Source organism: Symphodus melops, assembly GCF_947650265.1.
Source record: "Symphodus melops genome assembly, chromosome: 13".
Taxonomy (NCBI): Eukaryota; Metazoa; Chordata; class Actinopteri; order Labriformes; family Labridae; genus Symphodus; species Symphodus melops.
In genome coordinates, this window is record NC_136703.1 from 18,962,041 (window position 1) to 18,975,533 (window position 13,493).

Consider the following 13,493-nt stretch of genomic DNA (forward strand, 5'->3'; position numbering starts at 1 on the left):
CTCTGGGAGTTATTTAAAGCAGGAATTATTTGTTTACATGCTACACAGTTGTAAAAATGGAAGAGTGTACTTTATCCAGCCCATTCAATTTGCCGTAGGCCTATTCTTTCTGAATATGTGTGGGATGGCATATTCATCCTCTAAAATAACTATTTTGTTAATGATCCGCTGTGACAGCAAAGACAATGTTTCAAGGTTTCTTTCAGGGCCCAGTGGTTTTCTCAGCCTGCTTTCAGAATGAAGGTAGAATTCAGTCACTCGTGATTTAAGCTCCACAACTACCAGCTGTATTTTATCTGCAGGTCAAATTGCTGTACAAATGCCATACATATCAAGATACTTAATGACCCTAAATGCCTATAAACTAAAGGTTTCCAGGCAGACTATTTATTAAGCCAGCACAGGTCAGCCAGTCACACCTGAGGTGTCCTGACAATTAACTGTGATCTGTTTTATATACTATACCCCTAACCCAAGCGTTTTACTTCCCAGCCTGAAATAATAACTTTTATTTCTGCCTCAACTAAAGAGGTTAATGCTATTGTTGTTAAGCATTCAAACAAATCCCATGTCTGTTTTTCATTTTGTAACAACTTGGTACCTGAAAAGTGATACATCAAAGTCAACTATAAATATTATTAAGCAATAAGTATGAAAATCTGGTTTCTTATTCATGTTCTTACCACTGACCTGGAATCCCCAAATGACCTGTTTATCATTGGTCTTTGATCGCCCCCTTCCGGTTCCTCTCAGACTTCTCACCCTGTAGATTATTTCATAATGTGAACTGTAGGTGGCGCCACTTCTTTGTTTATATCTTTCTAAAAGCAAAAGCTGGGGGGAATGTTTCTTGTAGAATGTACACAAATGTAAAACGAATGTACAAATGAAGATATGGCTCTGTGATTTAATAAGATCACACTCTTAAATAGGTACAGTATAAACATTAAGACTCAAAGAGTTGAAGACAGCCTGAGCTTGAAATAATGAATTCACTATAAACTCATCTTTTGGGGACTCAGATTCAACTTTGAAGAGTTTGACTTGAGACTTTAGTTTTTGACATTTTGAGAGGTATGTGTAGCCCAGGCTACTTTGTATGAATAACTTGTTATAAATCTTAAGAATAACTCATTGGCAAATGACGTCCAGCATTGTATTGGCAACTGAAAGAAAACACACTTTGACTATTTTTACATTTTAGTCATTGTTACACTTCAAATTACATTCGTTTATTCAGACTTACATCTTGAAACTTAATAATTCATTCATTTCATTAGCTCTACTTAATAACATCTTACTGGCTCATTTTAACAATTTTTTTATGCATATTTATTTTACATTTTTATATTATCTAATTTAATTTTTTGCATTGTGTGATTTTCTTCTGCTATCCTGCTTTGCTGCTGTAACACTTTACATTTCTCAATTTGTGAAATAAATAAAGGATTATCTTATAAAATATATCTCATCTGTTGCTCTACAGCATTGCTTGCACACATCTTTCTCAACCATTGTTGAACTGAGCCCAGCCTTGGGTTTATATGGTGGTGTGTCAAGTGAAAGGTGCCATGTTTGGTGGAAGTTCATACTGCATGCTGGAGAGGTCTTTGGGCACTGACCATGGTTGCTGTGGACTGAATCAATCCAGAAAGTTAATTTAAGATTAAAGATGACTAATGAAGGTTGATGGGTGGGGATTGGATATTGATGCTTCTGTGTCTCATTTGGCTAAATGATGATCTACAAAACACCTCTTGAGCTGAACCCCCCAGCGTTCAGCTCAATCCTTTCCCAATCGTCTCACTGTCCTACAGTCTTGTTACAAACAGTATGCACAGACACATGTTCTCTCCAGTGTTTGGCTCAGCTGAAAATCAAAGCAGATATATCCACAAGGTCTCAGACGAAAGATCCATTAGAAAATTAAAATTAAAGATGATATTTATAAGAAAGAAATTAGCAACACTGGTTGACACATTTTAGCATTGAATATTAAACAAAAGGGGTTATATTAGGAAGATACTGGTTTAATAGTTTTTAGCACATCTCTTAAAGCAGTCCAATTTATTATACAGTAACATAAGAGTAGAGAATTTAGAAAAAAAAGCAAGTGATTCACAACATAATCACAAGTAAATGAGAGGAGAGACCACCTTAAAGAATAACTTTAAAAACAGCAGCCATGCAGTAAGTGTAAGAATGTTTCTGATTCTTCATGTTGCCTCTTCCACAATATTAGTTTCCCTTCGTCAGAACATAAATTGACCATCAGACGACCTGCTATGGGGCCATATATTACATCAAAGGGTTTCTGACTGTGGTGTCTGCATGCTGTCCAGATAAGGTTAGAGCAGACACACACACATAAACACAAACACAGACACATCTGGCCAAATTCCAACCATGCTTGCATTTCATGGAGATTTTAGGTCTTAGTGGGAGTTTAGGTGAAAGAAAAGCAAAAAACCAATATACCTGCATGTGCTATGTTATACAATGACACACTTTCTGGCCTAAAATCCTCTTTCATCACCTCATGTGAAACAGGAAATTTCCACAATGACAGTTATATTATATTTCAGTGTGTTTGCTTAGTTACTCTGTCAGTTGTTTTGTCCAATGTTTGATTAGGCCATATCCAAATATAATCATGTTTAATAAATGAACTGGTGATGATAGAAGAATCTAAACAACAGGAGCATTAATGAACCGTTTATATTCATGTATGCAGAAGATGAGTATTTGGTCAAAACAGAACAGTCCCTTCACACCAGAGCATGAGGCACAATTTGCTAATGATTTTAACAGTTGACGTGTAAACCTCTTCTAATACAGGCAGAATACTTGATCCTGACAATTTCTACAATATTTGTCTTTACTTGAAGAAAACTGAAAAAGCATCTTTCATGCATACATTTTCAGAAGGATACACTAAAGTGGCCTTGGTTGTTTAATCCAATCTATTTTTTTAGATATTAAAAAAAGCTAACGCTTAAAGGTATAGGAGCATACTTGGCACATTCACACTGGTCAACAACAGGGGGTGCCAGAGATGCCCCAAACAAACAAACGTTACACTGCTCCTACTGTAGCTACATGTCTGGAAACAATTTTGCTCTTTTAAACCTGCAAACAACTTCCAATCTTTAATTGAGTTTATTGCCCATAAGATTGAAAACAATCTGAACTTTACCCAACAAAATGATCTGGGGTACAAGTGGAGATGAAGCAAGCACCCTACCTATCTCCTTCCCCAAAGTGCCTTAATCTAACATGTGTGTTTGTGTCTAACGGGGAAATAACAATAAAGTGTGTGTAAAAACCAAAGAGCATGTGTGTGGGAGTGAGTGTCTGTCCGTCCAGCTCTGCATTCCAGCAGGATAATCTTATCTCTCTCCTGCTGAGCTTATGGACCTCTGAACCTGAGGGGCAACACACAAACATGAACACACACCACAGAGACGCATGCCTTAAAGGGAGTCATCAGACAGAAGTGGTCATTTTGAGACCCTCCCAAATGTAAGTAGATTGCTCTTGATTTACAGGGCGCAAGGGCCTTGATGAGGATGCAGATCCTCCACATACACGTCTGAGTTCTTTCAGATTCATTCAGAGCGGCACAGCATCATCACAGCTGCAAATTAGAAGAGCTGCCGTCTCTTTCACATCATCACATGGACAAAGAGAACTTGGCTCAACTTGATCATCTAGGAAAAACAACCTGCTTAAACATCAATGTAAATTCACTCGAGTGATCGTTAGATGGTGTCTGAATGCACTCAATGCAAACAATGAACCTGATCGTTAAAGTCCATCAGCAACAGGTTTTTACATGTAAAACACTCTGTACTTGTCACACAAGCAACAGCATTTGTTCAGACACAAAAGGTGTTAGGGAGTTGGCTTGTTTTTAAACATATGAAAAGCTAATGGAGTACAATAAAATCCCCATCCACCAGAATCAGAAAGTTAGATCTGTTATGAAATAATTGTGAAAAACACAAACACTCAGGCCAAAGATAAAGAATCTTAGAACATCCTAAAACAATCCCTCTTTAAGAACATGTTCCTCAATACTGCAGTTTCTTATAAATAAACCTTTAAGTTAACCTGGAAGATAAATATTTGTTAAAGCACAAGAAGATTGTGAGATGATGTTAGATTCTGTCATACAGTACCAGGCAAATAAAAGGAATCAATGAACCTGAGAGGTGAGAGATTAGTTTACTCCAAAAATACAATAATAAACTCTCATGAACCGTTTTGTTGTTGATTGCATCAACATTATATCAGTTTGAACTAAGCATTAGAGTTAGCTCTAGGTTTATAGAGATAAACCATGCTTACTTACATGAGCATACTCCTTTATATTTGCCATTTATCACCTTTTCTCTCCACCAGGAGTCACTACTTCTCTGGATTTACATGGGTAAATGAATACAGAAAAATACTACAATTTCATGTTCTTACATCAAACAAGTAATGGTAATAATACCTTTCTTTATGTACATAACTACACAAATAGATTCTTAAACAAGGAGCAGTTACATTACATCTGGAACACATACAGTATATATCATTGCAGCTATAACATACATTTTTTGACATATGGACATCATTTAATGTTCTCACTTTACAGCATACAATACCTCAGCAGGGTTATGGTCAGCAAAAGTTACACCAGAGGCTACACGTGGAAAGTTTGATTTAATGAAAAAAAACAAAAACAAAAAAAAACACTGACTTTTATTGTGTTGCTAAACAATCTTGCAAAGTTTTAAGGACATCATGAGAGACAGATTCCATACAGTAGGGGTCAGCATCTTTTTAGCATCGATAAAAACCTTTCTCATAACCTTGATGAGGATTTGTCTCGAGCATTATTTTTGGTCTGAGGATGTTCAAGCAGTATGTGCCTGTGTGTGGGGAACATGGCTGGCTTTAACCCCGAGGCTGGAGAGGAGAGAACATCTGTTCTGACTGAACAGCGAACTTTTCATGTCTTCACGTCCTCTTTGTGTCATGAGGTCACTCTAGCCATGTTGTAACATAAATTGTCAGCAGACAAACTCTCCTCTGAAGAGCAACTTCAACAGTGTGTAATCAGCTGTTTTCACTCTTACTGCCTACAGTGTGTGTTTGTGTGTATCAGTTTAGGTAAGCGTTTTTTTCATTTCATTGCATGTTTTTTTTGTGTGGAGAAAATGAAAGACACGCACATAACACTTTAGAAGTTTAAGCGCTCTAACACCGTTTGACCCACACCTCAGATTACTTTCTCGTGTGTCTTTGCTATTTGCTTTTTGTTTTTACTGCTGTCCTGCCCTCGTGACCCCCAGTCTACGTGGCGTCGGCGTCAACAAGCGCTCTAACGAAGTGTGAACTTTTGGGCATGCAGTGACAGTGGCGCCTTCAGACAGGTGCATACAGCCCCATCATCGGCCACCGTGGAGCTTTTACACTCTTTGAAATGTTAAACAGGACCCACTCAAGACTGAGACATTCCTGCGTAACGGCTGGCACCTGATTTCTCACAGGTTGTGTGCATTAAAAAAATACGCATTGCATAACGAGATGTACTATAACCGTATAATTCATCAATTGGTACCTTTTTTTGTCATAAAAGTTCGGTGCCACGCTGTACACACCATTTCATGCACAAATTCAGCAAAGAATTGATGAATGTATAATGAAGTCTTAACTTGCCATAAAAGGAAAAACGCTGTTCAGGAGGTTTAAATAAATAATGACGGCCATTTAAAGGGTAAGATAGAAATTTAGGAAGCCAAACATTGGAAAGGAACAAGACACATTTTGACTCTGTTCAATCAAGCTACTTTCAGAGGCATTTATATTTTTTCTTTTAAAGGGTAAGGGTAAAGGTAAAGGGTTTTAGAGCTTTGAATTGATCTATCTAAGCATGAGACAATTGCCAAATTGAATAGAAAAAGAAGATTAAGTCATTGTTTCGAGCCCATTTCCTCTCGGGGCATCATTATAGGTTTCTTCCTTTTTGTCACTTAAAGGCACGAGATTATAATAGGACCCTGTCTGGGTTAACATCGTCAAAATGATCCTGACAGCTCAGTTAATTTTATCTTAAAATCATGCTGTGAGCAAGCTGGGGAACGGTGACTCTTTTATTGATACGAGCTTATTTCCCGCAGAGAGACGCAGAAAGAAAGGCTTGGTCAGGATGAACCAAGTGCCTTGTATTTTGTGCTGGATAAGGAACAGAGCGTTTTTGTCTCATGTACCTCCTCAATATGTGTTCTCACCGGGGTGCGTAAAAGCCCCGGGATAGAGGCACATAAATGGCCAGCGTGAAAGGGCACTAATGTGGCAGGGAAGAGGTCTAAATATCCAGATAATAGCTAACTTAAGTTTAAATTGGGAACTTGGTTTCAACTTAAATCAAGTTGGCTACAGGTTTTTTTTCGCAGTGTTAATTCATTTTAATGTTGCACTTATTGTATGTTGTTATTTTGAGTGTCTTCCGTCTATTAGAATTTCGTATCGTATATTGAATAAAATGTAATTTAAAGCAGTCCTATATTTTAATCAACTTTTATGCCGATAAGTGCATCCCATTAGTAAAAAGTGAGCAGTTAAATCTGGGCTTTTGGCACATTGGGCACCTGTGGCGAATGGAGCTGCTTGTGGCGCCCTGACGGATGGGGTGTGTCTTTGGGCGGATTCGTGCCCACCCACCCCGCTCCTTCTCACTTCTGGTCACTATATGAGGAGGCAACTTTGCTGGCGGACAGCAAGACTCAAAGAACCTCTGCAGTAAATTTTGTTACACCCATAACTTTTCGCTCCGTTTGACGGGGAATCCACCGCTACTTGAAGAAGAAGGAGGACACTTCACCGTTAGAGCAATTTACTCAGATTCCAGAACTCACCATGCCTCGGTCATTCCTTGTCAAGAAGTATTTCTCCAACAAAAAGCCATCCTTCAGGGAAAGTCAACTGGAAAGCCAAACAGGTATGTTTCATTTATCTGTGCTGTTTTGTATTTGATTAAATTAATCATGGGTAGCTTGTTATGATTACACACACGCGCGCACACGTAAACACAGAGACATCCTGAGTTTAGACAAATTCATGTGCCAGTTCAGACAGACATTTAACCTGCATAACAACAAATACCCACCTGAAAAATGTGCTAAATAAAAAGCTTAGTAGATTTTGAATGCAGGCTGATACAAGACACCAAGAACATAAGCAAGTTTCGGAGCTTCATTAGGTTATGTATCCATTAAAGAGACAGCCCACCTGACTTCCTTTCCTGTACTCAACAGCTTTTGTCCCTGAGAGCTTTCCCCGGGCTGAACTTCCGATGCAGAATAACAGCTCAGCCTTGACCTGCTACCCCACCAGTCCATTCTTCAGCAGCACTGACACCTTGCCTGCACCTCTCTCGCCTATCACTCCGGTGTCTCTGCCTGCCTCTCCGCTGCACCCACTGGACCTCAGCAGCTCTCCTTCCAGCAGCAGTGGTGAGGAAGAGGAGGATGGCGGGCGTACTTCTGACCCCCCCAGCCCGGATATTATCCAACACATCTACCACTGCCTTCACTGCAACAACAGCTATACCAGCCTCTCTGCACTATCGCACCATCAGATGTCACACCACCCGCACTCCCTTTCTGCTCCCTTGCAGCAGATATCTTCCCTACCTAGTGACGTCTCTACACGCCCGGCCTTCCACTGCAAACACTGCCCTAAGGAGTACACCAGCCTTGGAGCACTGAAGATGCACATTCGCTCACACACTCTGCCTTGTGTGTGCCCCACCTGTGGCAAGGCATTTTCCAGACCATGGCTGCTCAGAGGACACATTCGTACACACACAGGTATGCATTTCAAGCTGCTTTTTTTGTTTGTCAAAATGATCACATTGTTTGCTTTTGAAAGTAACAGCTGGTTGCACCATGTACTCATTGATATTCATTGATGTCCCCTGATGTGAGCAAATGTTATTGCTTAGCATGGCCAAAAGTTACCTCATCTACATGAAAAAGGGCAATCTACATTAACTTAGAGTGGTGCTCCTGTTTTTCCTCTATTGCTGAATCTTTAGAAAAACAATGACCAGAGGACACACCTTTTTGCCTGCAAATTAACATTTTCCCTGCCTCTAATCAATATTTTCTTTTTTTCCCAGGTGAACGCCCCTTTGCTTGCCAACATTGTAACCGGGCTTTTGCTGATCGCTCCAACCTGCGTGCCCACCTGCAGACACACTCTGAAGTGAAGAAGTACCAGTGTGGGTCCTGCTCACGGACATTCAGCCGCATGTCTCTGCTGCACAAACACAGCTCCACTGGATGTTGCGCTGCCTCATAGAGTCACATTCCTTGAACTTCTTCTATGAGCCATATCAAGCCTCTCATTGGTTCATTCCCACTTGATCAGAGCCAAAAAACCCTCAGGAACAACACTGGATGGGACAAATAAAACTGGAGCTCTGTTGCCATTTTGTATAGACTTATAGTGCCTTAAAAAACGTCAAGACTCCAGACATTACTCTATGAAATTAAAAATGTTGGAATTGTTTTAGGTCAAATTGGTGTCAGCACCACATCTCCTTTTTTAATCCTGTCATGTGTGTATGTGTGTGTGGTTTGAGGGCAGCTGGACACGCAGTTAATCCCAAAGAAACTCCATCGGTGCCGGCCGGTCCGGGACACTGGCCATGTTGCAGCTGCTTGGATGTGTGTGTATGTGTGTATGTCATTCCTCGCCATACAATACATACATGGCATGTGTGTGTCTGTATGAGCAAGTGTGTGTTGAGACAGCTGTCTGTGTATGGGGTGCTGTGGAGGAAGGGTGCTGAGTGACGCAGCTCTGCCCTCTGCAACAGGTCGCCTGATGCCATATTCATTGTGTGTTAACATTAAAAGACCACTTAAACTTGACCAAAGAGACATAACATGCCTAATCTAATAATGATTTATACACTCCCAACAATATTAACAATATGAAACTCAGTTTTTAGGGAATGTTTTTGTTCTTTTTTTATGCATTTCAAATGGAAAATACAGTGCCATTTTTTCTGCCACTTGTAAATAAAAGCTTTTTTAAAAAAGAAAAGTCAACTGTGGACCTCTTGTGTTAGATTTATACATTTTCAACAGGTTTTGTATTAACTCACAACCTAATGAGTGCACTACGACAGACATGACAGACCCTGAATGGGAAGATCAGTGTATGTGTGGGTGCATTAGGAGGTGCAGTGACAGGTTTGTGTGATGTTGAGTGATAAGAGTAACACCTGCACACACCTGCTGGGCTGCCAGCACCATAAAACACACATTGGCTAACAAGGGAACCACATGCTGAAGAGGGGTTAGGGTGGGTTGGAAAGAGAGACCATGGGTTGGGTGTGGAGAGGTGGCCAGTTTTTGGGCTTGAGATGATGAATAAGAAATATGAAATAATAAATAAACTAGTAAAAGTGATTGAGCCAATTGAAGGAAACCCACTGATCCAATTCATGTTGGAAACTGAAAATCCTGACCAATATATATCCCTTCAGAAGAACCTTCAGTGCAGCTTTCAAACCTTGTTCACCTTACAGGAACTCTACCTCAGTGCATATGAGAACCCATCTGAGAGCTAACAGAAAGGGTTCACATATGGCAGCAATGTGTCTACAGTCTTTGTTGCCCTCCTGACCTACACACACTGACGCCAGCCTGTCTTAGTGAGGTAACAACACGTGTCCTCCAATAGCTCTCAGTGTTGATAGGTGGATGTTCGGGAGGGTAGTTGAGAAGGCTCTCAAAAAGCTAAGGATCAGATTGCATGACTTAGCTTGTTCAATACAAGCAGCAACAAAAAGAATGCACACCCACCGCTGCACAAACATATATATAAAAAAAGCTTTCACTTTGATCAATGAGGAATTTTTTGCCTGTCTCGCTGCTACTTCTCTTTGCTGTTTTAGTTGAGAAAAGTGATGTACTAGTTAAAATATGTAGAGGGCGTATGATATATAAAGTACAGCTATTATGCTTCATGATGCTCTACTTTTCTCCTGGGGTATTTCCATTAAATCTCCACAAATATAAAAAGTATGCTGCTCAAAAGATTCAGATATTTGTCGGCCTTTTTGAAATGTAACACTGACATCTGGCTATGGGGACATTTTTTTTATTGTGTGCAGTGCGTAGGAGGCACTCTATCACCCTATAGCTTTGAGGCAATGAGATCACTGGACCTGTCACTTTTCTTTTTCACTTTGTATGTGTGTGCGTGTAATATCATATTGGTCTCCTCAAAGTGTTTTAATGTTCGCAGTGTCATGCATGTGCCCCTGACTAATGAGACATTCCTGAGCCATTAGTGACAGACATACAATACGGCCATCTAACAGAAAAAGAGTGCTGCTGTGTCTGCTGTCTTTGTAGTCAGCTTGTGACTCACATTAATAATTTGACTGCTCTTCAACAGGAAATAATGTTACACTTTTTTATAAGAAGAAAAGGGATTTTCCAAAAATGTAAATTCACTCTCACAAGTAATTTATGGTGGTTGAAAATGCTGAACGTTATGCTTTCTTGCAAATTTAACACAGGTTGACAAATAAATATATAAATAAACACATCAACAATGCAAAAACACGGAAGCCCATCAAACAAATCTAACACGAATCATACTTATTGATACACCAAGATACAAGTGCCCTAGGCCTGCAGAGTCATTAAATTGAAATTCATTTTGATAAAGGACGACAATAATTTACAAAGTGACTAATTGAGTTAACTCACTAAGCGCATGCTACACACACAGCAGCATGTGTCATAGAAAACTTGCCCATCCATCCAGAACTTTCCATTTCCATAAAAAATTGATTTTCCTGCCTGTTTCTCCTTATGACCGCCTTTCAGGTCATTTCAGGACAATTGCGCGTTTTGGCATTTGTTCTATTTCCACTTATTTTTCTGCTCTAATAAATGAAACCATAAAGTACTGAACTTTTTTGCATATACCCATCTGAATTAGAAGCCTGGATGTTGCTACATGAACAAGAAGTTTTATTTTTTATTAACAAAAGTCATTTGATAGTTTGCAGCCAAATGAGTTTTACTTTGCTGCAGAGTGCAGTCGTCTTGGAGACAGAAATAAATGCCTCTCTCTAAACAATCTTCCTGTGTGTACTAGTCATAATTATGGCCTCACATGTGTGAACCAGAGCAGATTATCGTGCTTTATAAACTCAACTCTCGTGAGTCGTGGGAAAAAGCGCAGCATATCAACAAACTCTTTTTGGACAAGTGGGATTTATACTTAAGAAAGCTAAAAGAGCTGACTCCTCCCGCTCTCACTGTGTGCATTTGTGGTAATGTTTGGGACATAGGAAGTGGCCTGTCAGTCTTTCATAAACACAGCTCTTTCAAAAACAGCTGATATAAAGCATCTGGGTGCGGCCACAGCTGTTTGTGTGTACACAGATGTATAAGTGTGTTTGTTAGTCTCTGCAAAGTGTGGATGTCTCTCTGCCATTGCCTTCATGATAAAGTGAAAGTGTACAGTACATTACCAAACATCTGAGTGGGCAAGGGTTTGCAGAACTGAATTACTGGAGGATCAAATTGAGGCCAAGGAGGTTTAGTCATTGGGTTAAAGTTTCATACAAGCTGCAGTGCTACTCCTTGCCCAGAGCTCCAGTGGCAGCCTTCCATCGTCTACTTAGATTCCCCAAGAGACATACAAAAAAAACATGTATTTTTCTACAACTTTTTCTAGCCTATTGGCTATTGTATGGTATTGAGCTAGAGTAGGCCTAAAACATATATTTATTAAAAATAAAAAAAGAAAAGAAATATAATTCTATAAAAATATGTATAATACTATTTAAGTTCAGACTCTTGGCCCTGATAAAATGTGTGGGGTGGCACATTGCTTAAAAGATTGCAGATGACCTTACAGCTTTCAAATTGGAAAACCATTTGGTCCTATTCTCAGCCCATAGTAGCCTGCTGTATGTGGAGGTTTGGAGGAGAAGTTGAACTGGGGATCAGACATTTGGAATGGCAGGAGGAGAACACTCAATTAAGGGAGAAGAGATAGGACATTGGGGAGAGGAGGTGTGTGTGTGTGTGTTTGTGTGTGTGGGGGGGGGATGAAGAATGAATGTTTCTGTTTGTAGGACCTTTATCAAATCAGCAGGGAGCAGAATTTGCTGAGGTATGCCACATGCAGACTTAATCAATGACATGCTGTGATGTCATGGGATATAGCTGTGAGTTGATACTTTTTTTTGTGGGGGTTGTGTTTAACACTGGGTAATTTCAGGACAGCAAAGACTTAAAATACACACAGAGAGCTCAGATATATGATCAAATAAACAAGATCTACCCAAGCACAGGATATGGCAAGGAGGAGGGGGTACACGCCATTTCCTGCCCACCTCTTCATTCTTGTTGTGTGTGTTCATAGCCTGTGTGTGGCTGGTGCTGTGTTTCTTCCTAAACACAGACTGTCTCTGTCCTACAGGGTCAGAGGGTAGAGGGTGAGCTGTAAAAAGACAGGAGGGTAAACAGATGAGATGTGTGACAGTGTAACACAACTTTGTGCCATACAGGTTCATCCACCACATTCACATTCATACTCTGACACCAAGCTCATAGTGTGAAGCTAAAATTCTGCTACAATGACGGACTGCTTTGTTCAAGGTTTGCTAAATGTATAAAAATAAGAATCTGTAAAAAAGCTAGCATTAGTTGCTTCTCTATTAGTCATCTTTCTGAAAGGGTCATATTTTAAATCGAAAACAAAATGAATTAACAACTTACAAGCTACTGATAAACTACATCCTTAAGTTAACGTTCCACCACTTTTAAGCTATCATTAACATATCACATTATATGCTTGCAAATTTTCTACCCCTACCCGAGGTAGAAAAAAACATAATCATTTTTAACATGTTTAGTTTATGAAATTGATGATTTTATAAAAATGTCTTACTGCAAAATATTCATTTTGATTGTTTTTCCGCATCTTACTAGCTGATCACTTGAGCAGGAAAACACTGACAGAGAGAGTGAGCGAGTGAAATGACTGAATAATCAATGAAGATTGAACATGAGTTTGGAAATAGTCTTTCTGCTGTACACTGAGCTTCAAGCAATGTTGTTTCCATTTTATTGCAATCGTTTCCCAACGTAATATTATTAAGGTTGTGTGATGTTGTAATTAGTTTTCCATAAAACGTTTGTCGTCCTTGCACCTGTTTCACCATCCCCTCAACTCCTTGAGCACATTTTGTTGCACAGACCAAAGACATGAGTTTGCATGAGTGGTAATGTGATCGTGGCTTAACACACTTCATTTAACCGATTAGCACAGACTCACCCAGAGAGAGGGGGGTTGCAAGTCACTGACACGTGGATTAGTTGGGAGGAAACACTTTGGGCTTTGATTTACTGAGAGCTGAATGATTAAGATTTGTGGTTTTCTATACTTACCTTTTTACT

The 13,493-nt window shown here is 39.6% G+C and overlaps 1 protein-coding gene across 1 annotated transcript; it reads left to right on the forward strand.

Annotated features, from left to right (window-relative positions):
• Positions 1–6,629: 6,629 nt before the first annotated feature.
• snai1b (snail family zinc finger 1b) lies at positions 6,630–9,105 on the forward strand. The gene is made up of 3 exons (XM_079360106.1): positions 6,630–6,991; positions 7,308–7,862; positions 8,174–9,105. Exons 1-3 carry the CDS (start codon positions 6,910–6,912, stop codon positions 8,353–8,355), a joined length of 819 nt encoding a protein of 272 aa, XP_079216232.1. The 5' UTR covers positions 6,630–6,909; the 3' UTR covers positions 8,356–9,105.
• The last annotated feature ends 4,388 nt before the right edge of the window (positions 9,106–13,493 follow it).

What these genes read in the sequence shown, in the direction of transcription:
- snai1b (XM_079360106.1), top strand. Translation starts at nt 6,910, where the DNA reads ATGCCTCGGTCATTCCTTGTCAAGAAGTATTTCTCCAACAAAAAGCCA. An exon ending in TCAACTGGAAAGCCAAACAG is followed by an intron (nt 6,992 to 7,307) that starts GTATGTTTCATT and finishes TGTACTCAACAG; the next exon opens with CTTTTGTCCCTGAGAGCTTT. An exon ending in ACACATTCGTACACACACAG is followed by an intron (nt 7,863 to 8,173) that starts GTATGCATTTCA and finishes TTTTTTTCCCAG; the next exon opens with GTGAACGCCCCTTTGCTTGC.